We start from the raw sequence: 14,544 nt of genomic DNA on the forward strand, positions 1-14,544 counted from the left end.
ACGGATATACAAGTTTACGAAATTTAAGTATTAGAATTGGAAGATATCATTAAAATTAGATTTTGTTATTTATCCAAAATTCTTTTTTTTAAATTTGATATTGTCAAAACATGAATATATTCGACATTTAAAACATTTCTATAATTGGAAATATATGAATACGACTAAGAATTGCGAAAATAAAGGACAGGTAAGGACTTTAGGCCGAGTGAGGGCGTGAGTATATATATATATATATATATATATATACATATGTTACCGTGAAAGACCGAAATTGGAGAATATCGACTTTAACCGCAGAATATCAACATTCACCAAATACGTCGGTGAAAGACCGAATATTTCACTACATTCTTGTATATTCGGACCCTCACCGGTGTATGTCGACAATCACAGATATGCTCTGGTGAAAGTCGAAAAGAGAGGTCATAAAGTGCCATAATAGTTTAAGTTGTTGCAATAAATAAGATTTGAATCACATAATTTAGTAAGTTTTTATTACTGTTATTTTATTTTCTCATTTAGAACGTACTGTATAATTAAGTAAGTTTTTAACTTACTTAAACTTACTTTTAAGTAAACTTTTAAGTTACTTTTAAGTAAGTTTAAGTAATATATTATTTCCTTTCTCATTTTGAATGTATTGTGTGTTTTAGGTTCTCGTGTTCTTAAGTTCTTATTTCAAGTCTCAAGTGCGTTTATTCGCGACTGAATTACGGAGAAGAAAATATAATATTGTTATATGTTCAACATTCACCATTAGTACATGGTGAATGTCGACATTGACCGGTGTAAGTCAGAAATAAGAGTATTTGGAAAATATTTCGGACCTACACCAAGACACTATGTGAATGTTGACATTCACCGGTGAAAGTCGACATTCTTCAGATTTCAGTGTTTCACCGTAACATATATATATATATATATATATACTCACGCCCTCACTCGGCCTTAAGTCCTTACCTGTCCTTTATATATATATATACATATATATATCCTGTTTCAATGCCTGTTCGACGAAACGAGTTCTGGAATTTAGCAGAGTTCGAATATCAATGTGCATTTACCTTGAAAAGTCTCAATGATGATGTTCGAATTAGGCTAATTATTTCATTTACCGCTGCTTGTGGTTCCTATTATTTTTAATATGATATTTTGTTGTATTTGTTCTAATATGTAATGAGATAGCTTACACTTTATTTTACTTACATTTTAACTTTAAATTCCAATCAGTTAAGCATTCATCTTTAGATTTTTCTTTCTTATTTTTTCATACATTCTATGTTTTTACATCTCATATTGCAATTGGATATTTACTATGTGTTTATACTTATTTGCATAGGAACGAAGTATCACTTTATACGTAGGCTATAGCTTTAAGAATATATATATATATATTCTGAGTGAGGGCGTGAGTATATATATAATGTGTAAGATAAAAAATGGGAAAATCAAAATTATAATTTAAACTAACAGATAACCCTTTTTTCTCTCTGTTCTAAAATCGCAATAACTTCTCTGGATTGCTTCATTTCTAGATTATTCCGTGTTACATGGTATGCGCAGCGCTGATGACGTAACGCTTGGGATCTGAAACTTTTCTAAACTAAACCCAAACCTTCCTCTTGGTGAGCTTCCATTTTAGATAAATGCGCCACTTTCAGCTTAAACTTTTGTGCTGCTTGGTCGCTGTTTCGTTGTGCTCGCTTCCTGTGGCAATAATATCAAAAATGTAAGTGTTCTGTGAATAGGCACGACTAGAGTGCCAAGTGAACCCTGACCACAAATGTCAATTGGAAATAAAAATGGTATTAAAACTGCCTCGACTGCGAAGTTTCTTAGATATTACGAAGTCAACATATTAGCAGATTTCTTCCTTTTAAATATAGACCTACGATCTATCCTATGTAGGTATTACGCATCAACACTGCTCCGTCATTTCCTTGCTATTATTACACATGTGTGTGTGTAATAAGATGACTTAACGGAAAGTTGCAACGGATTGACGTTGCAGAGGCGTAACTACGTAGTTAGAAAGATGACGCTCGAAGAAGACATAACGGTAAATTCCACACATAACTTTATTCCTTGATAATGCACATCATCACTGCGGCTGCTTTATGCAGCCTCCAATTTTGTACAGGTTACATTTTCTTAAACAATGAACGAAATTGGAAAAGTAAAACTAGCGGCAAGGCGATCCAGCGAAAAGAAGCAGAAGAGAAGAGACCAGAGATAGGAAGTGTCGACGCAATTAACCTTTTATATCGGATTACATTTCAGATCACATGACAGTTTAATGTCCATATGTTGAGTTCAGATTTCGTCGATAAGTGCGCCATACAGATTAGGTGACGGAGGTTTTTCGGTTAGTTAGAAAATTATTGCTGTGTTATTTTTAGAATGAAGAAGGGAGTTAAAGGCTTATCATTTGAAAGATAGATATTTATATTTTACATATATATATTGGTCGAGCCAGTGGCAACAAGAAAGGAAGGTTCAGGACTAGATATTATAGTAGCACAATACGCAAAATTTCAATGGCCTACTGTTAATCTTTTGTGTTATGACTGTATGTGATTGTATGTAAGAAGAATTAATTCATTTCGAATCTGTTTTACAATCCGTTTTTAATAAAAGTCCTTAATTCTCTCCGTACGTACAGAATTTATGCGAAAAGTCGCGCAAATGAATTCCAGAATAGTCAAAATTGTTATTTCCGTTGACATATGATCTTCAAAATTTCTTGCGACCATAATACTTCTTCGACAAGGAAGCAAAAGGCAGATCCGATGACATTTTGAAAGAAATTGACATTTTTAAAAATATACAGATGTTTGAAAAAATAATGATAATTTTTTTTCTTTCTGTTCTCTCAAACGCAGAAGTTTTATCACTTAATATCTTATCTGCCGAGTATAGTTTTTTTCTTTTGTTGTGTGTGCTACCTCACGCCTATCGACATTGCGATATCCAACGTGGAGAAGGTGTCAGCTGAATATGCAGATAAGTAGTATTATAAAGAGTTATAGATGGTGAAAATAAGGGGAACTCCCTCTTTTCACTTCAGTCTACGACAGAGAGCTTGGAATTTTACAAGCAACCAAGTGTACTTATTCAGACAAACGATACACAGCGAATTTTTTGAAGAACATTTTCAGAGAGAAACTTCGAACGTATTTCGTAAAAGGCAGAGAAATAATATTCAAAGTAGATAAGCTGATATTTTTGCATTGCAGGTAACCATAAAAAATTATCAAAAGTATAAGTTTTGGATTTATTGATGAAATGAAAAGTGCCTGAAAAAAGTTCTCTCTTTTGCAGCATTTGTAAATTAGATAAAATAGACATGCCGTACGATTTGTGTTTTGAATGGAAAGTATATCACAGCGAAAGAACTTAAAATGTTACTCTCTTTTGCAGCATTTGTAAATTAGATAAAATAGACATGCCGTACGATTTGTTTTTTGAATGGAAAGTATATCACAGCGAAAGAACTTAAAATGTTACTCTCTTTTGCAGCATTTGTAAATTAGATAAAATAGACATGCCGTACGATTTGTTTTTTGAATGGAAAGTATATCACAGCGAAAGAACTTAAAATGTTACTCTCTTTTGCAGCATTTGTAAATTAGATAAAATAGACATGCCGTACGATTTGTTTTTTTGAATGGAAAGTATATCACAGCGAAAGAACTTAAAATGTTACTCTCTTTTGCAGCATTTGTAAATTAGATAAAATAGACATGCCGTACGATTTGTTTTTTGAATGGAAAGTATATCACAGCGAAAGAACTTAAAATGTTACTCTCTTTTGCAGCATTTGTAAATTAGATAAAATAGACATGCCGTACGATTTGTTTTTTGAATGGAAAGTATATCACAGCGAAAGAACTTTCGAGCAAAAACACTGGAATAAAGGAGAATCAATATCCAGCTGCCGTTTTGGACTGAATGATGACACATGGAATCTTTGTTATTATCCGCAAGGTATAGGAAAACGGAGAAGACACAATCCTGTTTTATGGTTATGCAGGCAAAGAGTAGGGACATTTCTCGACCTGGAAGGAACTTTGACTTTAATAACTACAGGAGCAGAAGGCAGTGATTCTGAAACGATTGCAATCAATACGTCTATATGCGAATTAAGTGCTTTCGTTAAACTTCCGTTGCATATCGCTCGAAAATGGTTGAGCCTCAACAATGGGCATTTTACTATAAAGCTCAGTGTTTCGGTAAGTGATGTCTATACCAGTGAATCATCTATATATCCTCATGTAACCTCTGATGAAGCAGAGCAAGAAACGTGGGTAAGGGTCCCTAGAGAAACGAAATTGGATAATTCTGACTGGAAACCTCGAAATCATTCAGAATCCAAAATTCTGACAGTTTCAGACAAGCTTGTCTCAACAACTGAGGTGAAGGCTTTGTCTAATCTATCACGGGATATGCAGACTATGTATGAAAAAAAAGATCTGTCAGACTTCATTCTCAAGTGTGACACCACTGAATTTCAAGTTCATAAATGCGTTCTTTCTGCCAGATCTCCGATCTTTGCAAGCATGTTCCAACACCCAGTGACAGAAAATAGAGAGAACAGAGTGACCATCACCGACATTGATGCTTGTGTGTTGCAGCAGCTTCTAATGTTCGTGTACACTGGAAGGACAAACGCACTTTCATATTCTATGGCCAGGGACTTGTATTCTGCCGCTGACAAGTACGCCATCTTAGAACTTAAAGAAATGTGCAGACAGTTTATGACTTCCTCCCTTACGACTTCCACAGCCGTTGAGATTTTAATTTTAGCAGATATGCATAACGATGCTTTGCTGAAAAGTACTGCCGTTAACTTCATTTCCACTAATTTTGAAGATTTTGATACTACTAAAGCATGGTTATCGCTTTTACAGGAACATCCTTCATTGGGAATTGAAGTTTTATCTTTAACTGTCACACACCTTAAATCAGCAAAACAAAGCAGACAGCAGGGATTTTTTTTGTGCTAATATTCTGAATTTAATACGGTTATTAATTATTCACTGATTTGTCCCTAACGACAGCTATTAATTTTTATAAGTAAGTGTATTTAATATTTATTAGAATATTTCATGGAGAAATTTAGCACATATTTATAACTATTATGTATATCGGAATATTATGGAAAAATGCTTTAGCATTTTTTAATGGTAAGTCTTATAAAATGTCTTAAAATCATAGATATGTTTATATTCGCTTCCGAAGAAATGCTTATAGTGTTCTTAAAAATGGAAGTAATAAATATATATTCTTTAAAATAAGAAAGTAATGAAATAAGGTATTGAAATAATTAATTATAAATTTAACTTTTTTTCTGTACTATGTACTGCATTTCCAATTTTGTTACTTTCATAGTTAATGTAAATTAGATGAAACATTTCATTTGACTATGGTTTTGAAATGATTGAAAATACATAAATGAAATTCCTATGAAGAATCTGAATTATTTTTTATATATTACAATTAAAACCAGAACTTCTAATAGTAGAATATGTAATTATAGTATTAATGGAAGTTTCGCTAAATGACTTAATTATATTTGACAGAAAACATTTTAAACGTGGGCAGCAAAAATTCGAGATAACTGATATGCAGGCAATCCATTCGCCAGGATTTGAACCCGCTTCAAACTATTAGTATTCAACGATTTTACTGCTACGTCGTTGGCGGCCTTTTGTAGTATCTATATGAAAAGTAATCGCAAAGACACAATCATTGCGTACCGAGGGATGAATTAAGTTCGGAACTTAAAGAATAACTTTCATTCGTGCTTTTGCTGTTAGCATTGACATTTGGAGAGATGTTAATTTATTTTAAATTCTTTTAATGTAATTAATTTAATTCTTTAGGTAATTGTTCTTCTGATTTAAATTTTTTTGTGCGGAATATATCTAACCCTTCCATACACTAACAGTTTTACTTAATTTACACTCCATTAATTTTAAGCGATTTTATAGCGATAGATTTCTTTCCAAAAAAGTTTCAAGGAATACGTATTTTTTCCCCTTGGATTTTAGAACATTGTGGATTTAAAATCTTAATAATAAATTTTTAAAACAAATATTTCTGAAATTCCTTCGGTGTATTGATTTATTCCAATTAAGGGGACTCCTTAACACCTTAAAACACCTTAAAACACCTTAAAACCCATAAGATGTTCGAATAGGTGACTGTTGCAAGAAATGGGATAACTTATTAATTTTAAAAGAAATTACTACCAACTTTTTACAGCTGACTACATAATATAACTGCTTTGGAAAATAGTAATCAGAAAGTTTGTGTTGCCACAAATATTTCTATAATTTAATCCGCTTTGTGACAACATTTTTCGTCATGTTTCCAACTTGCGCGCACAGTTTAAAACATTCTATTTCATAATTTAATTCCATATTTAATATATAGCTTTTATAAAATTTGGAAACTACTGTAAACCTAAAATTTTAAAAATTTCATGTTAAATTTTTATTTTGTTTGGAGTTGAGTTTATAAAAAGTATTTTATTAACAAAATTTGTAATGTTTTCGTCCATAAAATTTTTCAGTATTGAAATATTCATCAGATTGTTGGTTCAGTTAAAAAATAGTGCCCATATAAAAAATTTCATCAAATTTCAAGTATGTACCATTAGCCATTTTTTAAATATCATGCGCGCAAGGTGGAAACATGGCGAAATATTTTGTCAAAAAGAGGATTAAGTTAAAAAATATTTGTGGCAACACAAACTTTCTGGTTACTATTTTCCAAAGCAGTTATATTATGTAGTCAGCTGTAAAAAGTTGGAAGTAAGTGCTTTTAAAATAAATAAAATATCCGAATTCTTGCAACAGTCACATATTGTAAGATCATGAGGGGTTTAAGGTGTATGAGTCCCCTTAATTGAAGTTTTCGAGTAGAACACCTTCCTTTCAACATTTATAAAATTTTTATATGTCAGTTCGCCATTTCTACGGAAAATAGAGCCACACATACGAGTACAAAACTCAGGCATACTGAAAGCACAGTTTTAACATTTCAGAATGTAAAGAGAAGAATATACCATTATAATAACGCGCATTTGAAATACGAGTGCAAACAAGAAAGCTGATTGCTACATTTTATATTTTTTCCTGACGAATCAGAAATTGTAATCAATTTTTAATACAAAAATAAAATATTTGATTGTATAACATATGATTTATTAAAAAGGGAGTTTTCCGTTACAATTCTTATTTTTTCCTGTTTCTACTAAAATTCGGCAATGTACTTTAACAACGTCAGATCCTGTTTGACTTACATTTGTATAAAGTATCATAATGCAAACAGTTGTAAAACAATTTATCTTCATTCTCAACCTTTTAGTCGCCACATACATGCTGTCTGACAATGATACTTCACTCTCAGGACTCTTTCGTAAAGTGCTCTTTTCAAAGAGACTTCACACCCCATTAAGCGCTTTGTGTCAACTGACAACCGCCTGCAGAAAGGTAGGGGAAAGAACACCAGAGCGCATCGTCTAAACACGTCTTAAGCAATTTTGGCAAAATTTGGGCTTCGTGTATACACGTCTTAAACATTTTTCGAGCGATTTTAAATTCGTGTAAAGACGTCTAAAGCATTTTTAAAGGAAACTCTGAAAACGTTTAAACACGTCTTAAGCAGTTAAAGGGTTAAACTCTTTTCGTATGATAAAGAAAAGAAAAGAAAATCGTTTAAATCTTACAAACTCTAATAGATCTTTTGCTAATATATCTATAGGTTGTATCTGTATACCTACTTTATAATGGTTTGCCATGCGCCGTCTATTGCTCAGGATCCACTTACAAATTTTAGCTTTGTGTAATTCAATAGAAAAGAAGGAATCTGCAATTCTTTCACGCGAAAAAAAAATCTTAACCTAAATCTATCGATAAGCCTAGTAATAGATAAATAAATAAAAATTCTAAAAAAGGAATCTAAACGTCAAAAGGGGCGGTTTTTCTTTTCATTTACACATACATACATGTTTCGAGAGCGGGTTAAAAATATTTAAAAATAGCATATCTTCAGAATTTCCGATAGACGATCTCGTGCACTGGGGTTAAAATATTTTATTCCGTACTAGCAGCTTCGCTGCCAGCCTTCGTCTGTCTTTTAAATGTACCGGAAAAATGGCTGAAGGGAACATCCAGCGTTAAATTAAAAATCTGCGTAGAATTTTACTCTGCAGAACAACTTCACAAAGAAAAAGTTATTACGTATAACAAAATTACAATGAAATAAGAAATATCCCTTAATACAAATATTAATTATCCTAATAAATAAATTAACCAACTTCCCTTTGCAAAATCTTAAGAACTCAAATGGTATAAAGGAGGTTAAGAACTTTCTTTCCTAAAAAATCACTCAAAACTTTTCAATATCTTCAAAACGGTGAAATGAGCAATAAATAGCATAAAAGAATACACACAATTCTGAAAAGCAAATTATAATTAATGATATCTTATCTTATATTTTCAAGAGAAAAAATACAATGAAATAAGCTATATTCCTTAATACAAATATTAATTATCCTAATAAAAAAATTAACCAACTTTCCGTCGAAGAAAGAAAAAAAAAAAAAAAAAAAAAAAAAAAAAAAAAAAATCATGCAAAACTTTTCAGTATCTTACAAACAATGAAATAAGCAAAAAAATAACATGAAAGCAGCTCAAAAAACATAAAATTCCGTGCGGAATTTTACTCTGCAGAACAACTTTATTAAAAAAAAAAAAAAAAAAAAATGTATGACAATGAAATATGCCAATCTATTAAAAACAGTGACATAAGAAATACGATGAAAAATTGTTGCCAAACCCATATTTCTAAAAGACTATTGAAAATGATGCGATTTCATCAAAAATCTATCAACAACAATAAGACAGGAAAATTGTTGCCAAAATCACATTTTTAAAGATGTGAGAAGTGTACTCGGAAGCTTCATTTAAAAAAGTTTTAAAAATACAAAATATTATCATTTTTCTAAAATTCTTTTTGTAAAAGCAGTCGCAAGGGTGAAAGTTTAACGTGTCCAAAAATCAAAGAAAAATAAACTTACATTTCTAACAATAAACCTTTTTAGAAAAAATCCCGTTGAAAAGGTGTTAAGCTCCATTTGTTAAATAAATTCGTATTTAATCGATTTAGTGAAACACGAAATTTATTTTAAGTTCGTAAAATAGCTAAGTGCCTACGTTTCATGACGATGTGAAAATGGAGTGTGTAAAGTAAAATCTCGCTTTCCTATAGCCCATTGTCTCAAAATGACGCGATTTCGTCACAAAACATATAAAAAAAAAATTCTAATTTCGAAAAAATCGCTTCGAGGTGCACTGGCTCTTGTCTAGATGCACCTATGTACCAAATTTCGTAGCCGTGGATCTATTAGCTTACGCTCAGAGCGAACGAAAGACACACACACACACAGACAGACTCTTTCTTTTATTATATGTAGAGAAGAAGATAATGGGTTGCAAATGTTCGCTTTGAAATAGTTGAGTTTCTTAATCGAAATTTTTTTAATTAAAAAAATATGAAGTAAATAAGAAAACAGATTCGAAATTGAAGATTCGAGCTTCCAGGTGCAAATATTCGGGTGGAGGACTGCGCGATTCAAAATTTAGTGGCAGTATCATTGCTTCTTCACACTTCGAGAAACATACATACATTCATGCACACTCTTCATTATTTAATTTCTTAAGTATAATACATGGCGATAATATCTGATGGCAACAAACTGAAAAGTGATGCTACCATTTATAGTGATTCGACGCAAAATGCTCTTTCGAGATTAACAGGCCTTCTGTGTTCGGCGTATGACATTGGACTAATTTTGGTTTTCTTTGTTTTTAACTACGACAAAGCGCTCTAAGGTTATCTGCCTAAAGAAAGGGTTGCCTTCGCGAAAAAACGTTCTAGAAAAAACGCTTGTATCTAAGTTACGCATGGGGAAAAGCATAAAAACGTCCGTACAGCCAGTCGGTTCACAGGCTGGCTGTACGGATCAGTCCTATTTTGGAATCAAACATGCGCTGGTTGCGAATTTTGAAACATGTGCTGGTTGCAAACATGCGAATTATGGAATCAAACATGTGCTGGTTGCCCAACCGGGTTCATTTGAGCAACCAGCGCATGTTTGATTAAGCCAAAGTATATAAAGTTTATCAATCATATTAGTTTATTTGACTACGGCAAAGCACTCGAAAGCATAATAATAGTAGCTATGATTATTTTTGAAGCATCTGAGGTTACATTAATACAAGTATTACAGAAAGTTTAAAACAATTTACTTTACACTAAAATTATAAACTAATCATTGGGATAAAAATGAACTATATACAGTGGATGGACAAAAATATGGAAACACCTTGTGAAATGCATGTTTGAAAAGAAAGATTGATTTTAATGAAATATGTAGGTGGCGCTGGCGTTTTTGACTACTGACGCCACCTATACAACTTCGTAAATGTGCTAAACAGTTCAGTTGTTAGTACTGTTATGTGAGGTTGTCATTGCATTATGTCAGAGTTAACAGACTTCGAACGTGGGCAAATTGTTGGAGCACGTATGGTAGGTACTTCCGTAAGCAAGGAAGCCGAGATGTTTAGTGTTTCAAGAGGTACTGTATCGAAGATTTATTCCGCATATTTAAAAAGCGGTAAAACGTCATCTGCTAAATCACAGCGCGGACGAAAGTGTGTCCTGAGTGATCGTGCCAGACGATCATTAAGGACAATTGTGACGAAAAATAAGAAGACCACAGCTGCAAAAGTTACTGCTGAAATGAATGTTGTGTTACCGAACTCTGTGAGCACCAAAACAAAACAATGCACCAAAACAAAACACCAAACCAAACAGAAGGGAGCTTCATAAACAGGGAATTGCTCGCCGTGCTGCAATTGAGAAGCCACTCATCAGTGATGCTAATGCCCGTAACAGGAAAAGGTGGTGTTTAAGTCATAAAGCCTGGCCTATAGAGCAGTGGAAGCGAGTAATATGGTCTGACGAGTCTTCTTTCACATTGTTTCCCACTTCTGGCCGAGTTTACGTCTGGAGAACGCCATCTCAAGCCTATAATACAGACTGCTTGTTGCCAAGAGTGAAACATGGCGGGGGTTCTGTTATGGTTTGGGCAGCCATATCGTGATTCTCTGCTAGCCGCATGATAACTGTGTCAGGGCACATGACTGCCAAGACTTATGTGAACATTTTGGCCGATCAAGTTCATCCCATGGTACAAACTTTGTTCCCCGATGGTGATGATGTCTTCCAAGACGACAAAGCCCCTGTTCACACAGCTCACACTGTCCAGGACTGGTTTTCTGAGCACGAGGATGAGTTGTCCCATCTCCCTTGGCCACCACAGTCACCAGACCTGAATATTATCGAACCTTTGTGGTCTACATTGGAACGGAAAGTGCGTTCTCGTTATCCACCGCCAACATCGTTATCTGAACTTGCCACCGTTTTGCAGGAAGAATGGTATAATATTCCCTTGGCAAACATACAGGAACTGTATTTATCCATTCCGAGAAGACTGCAAGCTGTTTTGGATGCCAACGGGTTTCCTACAACATATTAAGCAAAGAAACATGTTTTTTTAAAGGTGTTTCCATATTTTTGTCCAACCCCTGTATATATATTTTATTGTCTACGATGTCTAAGCATAGCAATACTTTTAAAGGATTTACAAATTTGTATAAAACAATTACGGGACCATCAACGGCAGAACAGTAAAGTGGCTGAATACTGGTAGTTCGGACGCCTAGACAGTATATTGGTTAGCGATGCCTACTGTGCAGGCGAAGGCCCCGAAATCGAATCGCGGAGAAGGCATGGATACGTGTAATTGTATGAGTATTATGAGTATGAATGAGTGTTTGCGGCATGGGGGCACTAAAAATATGACGATCCGAAAGTCTGCTCGTGTAGTTTGGCGGTAGGGGAGAGGGGTGGGAGACCACTGAAACCCTCCCAGAGTTCTCTTCCTCAAAATTAGAGTGAAAGTAGAAGTCCAATTTCCTTGAGGTTTTGGCAAACAATCTTCCATGAAATTTGGACTTGACAATAACAGAAATTGGTCTTGGATTCCAGGCGAATGGGCTAGCTGCATGAGCGTTTTCATGGTTTCACTCATGAGTAACGTAAATATCAGCCAGTTTTCCTTAAAAAGTCCTCCACAAAGGCATCTATTCTTTAGGAAAATAGCCTTTGCACTTTTTGTCATAATCAAATAAACCAAATCATAAAATTTGTGATTTTTCAATGGGACTCTTTTACAGTAAAGTGTAATATTTCAAATGGCCGATCCGAGTTCCCAATTTAAAATTTTGCGTAACGTTTTACAGCTTTTATGGCAACAATTCATAAAAAATTTTTATTCACAAAAATGCATTCGTAGTACAGAAGGTATGAAAACAATAATAAAAGTGCAAGCCGTGTACATGCTCCAAGTGATAAACAATTTTGCAAAAATAATACCATCACTAAAAATCATTTTAAAATCTGATAATAAATGGATAAAAGTTACTTATAAGAATTGCGAATTTTGACGTGCCTCTTCACTTCACTTTAGAACGATGTATAAATAGATTATAAAAATTTATGTTTTGCTCAGTTTTATGCAATTATTTAACTCTTATATTTACATCAAAACAGGAGAACTTTGCTTTACTTGACTCAATTCATATGCCATTTAATTGATTATATAAAGGTTACGTTGAATTTTTTAAAAACCCGATACAAATTTGAATCCTGATGTCTGGGACATTTTACTTATATTGTTTGCTGTTAATATTCATCTCCCTAATTTTATTCTTTTAATTCCTTCAAAACTATAATAAAATATAGAAAATAAATATTAGGACAAGAGACGTGCTTACCTATTTTTTTTCCACCTGAGACAAAGAGGTCTTGTCTCCGTCTTGCATTTACAGTATTAAGAAGTCGTGTCATTTAATAGTGACAGATAAAAAAGAGAGTTAAAAAATATGAAAGGTTTAGATTTTAATCAGCGCACATAAGGATTTACACTCACTCCTGCTAACCCATTATTTTGTTTTAGCCCACAGGTGCGTTAGCCCAGACGGGCTATAAGTCTTGAAACATTTTATGTTGAATAACTAAAAGCGTTATATCTCTTTTCAAATTGTTGCCACCAAATATTATCGCCCTGTATTATAGTTAAAGAAATTAAATGAGGAAGAATCTACATGAGCGTATGTATGTTTCTCGCATTGTTAGAAAACGACGGTACAAAGAGCCATCGAATTTTGAGTAACATAATCCTCCACCCGAATATGAGCACCCGGAAGTTCGAATTTGGAATTTGTTTTGTTGTCTATTTCATATCTTGTAAAATTTTAACAATTTTTTGATTAAGAAACTCAACCATTTCAAAGCGAGCAATGACAACAAATTACGAAAAAAAAAAAAAAAAAAAAAAAAAAAAAAATTGTCTCCAGCGCTCGAGACTGTCGGAAATTTTAAAGGCATCCTGTTTTTAAATATTTTTAGCCCAAACGCTCCTGAAACGTGAATGTCCATGTAAATAAAACAAAACGCCCCCTTGGGCGTAATAAAAAGTTTGAAAAGTTTAAGATTTTTTTTGGTCCTTTTAACTTAATTAATAATAGCATAAATTTTTTAAGCATAATTTTCTTCGGATACGCCATGTACACTGTGGGGGAGGGAAAAAAAAAACTGAAATGCTTCAGATTTTAAATTACGTCTAAAGAGGCCTTTTTTTTAACGTTTTGTGAGTTACCTTTATTTATTAAATATCATGTTCTTTGCACTAAAACCATAAAATTCAGTTCAATAGAAATGTCGCAAAATAACTTGACATTGCTATTGAATATAAAAGTTCAAATGAGCCTATCTTTAGAATTTCCGATACACAGTTTCGCGTGCTGAAGATAAAAAGGTTCCCCCCCCCCGTAGAGTGTTGCCATTGCTCGCTTTATGCAGAGTTTTCATAATTTAACTTCTTCAAATATTATGCAGGACTCTAACATTTGTGACAACAGTTTGAAAAGTGAAACGGACATTTATAGTGATTCAAAGCAACATCGCAAAAAGGAAAACAATAATCCTTCAGGGACAAAGCCCCTTTAGACTAACAATTGGCAGTTAGCTGGAAAAAAAAATATCTTAGAGGGGCGCCAGTATAAAATATATACCGGTCCTTAAAATACGGGATTTGGCTCTGGAATTTTTTGAAGTCTCAATTTTGTGTTTTTAGGATCCATAAGTTACAATTCATGCAAAATTTTACCGAGGTTCGAATCCCGCGAACGGGCTGTCTGCATGGGTGTTTTCGTGGTTTTCCCCATGTGTAAAGTGTATACGAGCCAGTTTTTCTTAAAAAGTCCTCCACGAAGGCATCCCTCCCCTTAGGCAGATAGCCCTAGTGTGCTTTGCCATAATTAAATACACCAACACCCTAATTTAAATTATTTTATATACTGCCGCTCAAAGCGTTAAGCGAAGTACACAGTACCTTCCTGTAAA

The 14,544-nt window shown here is 33.5% G+C and overlaps 1 protein-coding gene across 1 annotated transcript; it reads left to right on the forward strand.

The window, feature by feature from the left end:
- The first annotated feature begins 2,985 nt into the window (after window positions 1-2,985).
- On the forward strand, window positions 2,986-10,063 carry LOC118203525 (uncharacterized). Its single transcript, XM_085827332.1, has one exon. It carries the CDS (start codon window positions 3,846-3,848, stop codon window positions 5,007-5,009), a length of 1,164 nt encoding a protein of 387 aa, XP_085683458.1. The 5' UTR covers window positions 2,986-3,845; the 3' UTR covers window positions 5,010-10,063.
- Window positions 10,064-14,544: the final 4,481 nt, after the last annotated feature.

The sequence above is a fragment of the Stegodyphus dumicola genome, chromosome 11, assembly GCF_044657685.1.
Source record: "Stegodyphus dumicola isolate Sdum_Otavi_A_Nest chromosome 11, ASM4465768v1".
Lineage (NCBI taxonomy): Eukaryota > Metazoa > Arthropoda > Arachnida > Araneae > Eresidae > Stegodyphus > Stegodyphus dumicola.

Bases quoted from the DNA above. Each gene is read 5' to 3' on its own strand.
- LOC118203525 (XM_085827332.1), top strand. From the start codon at position 3,846: ATGCCGTACGATTTGTTTTTTGAATGGAAAGTATATCACAGCGAAAGA.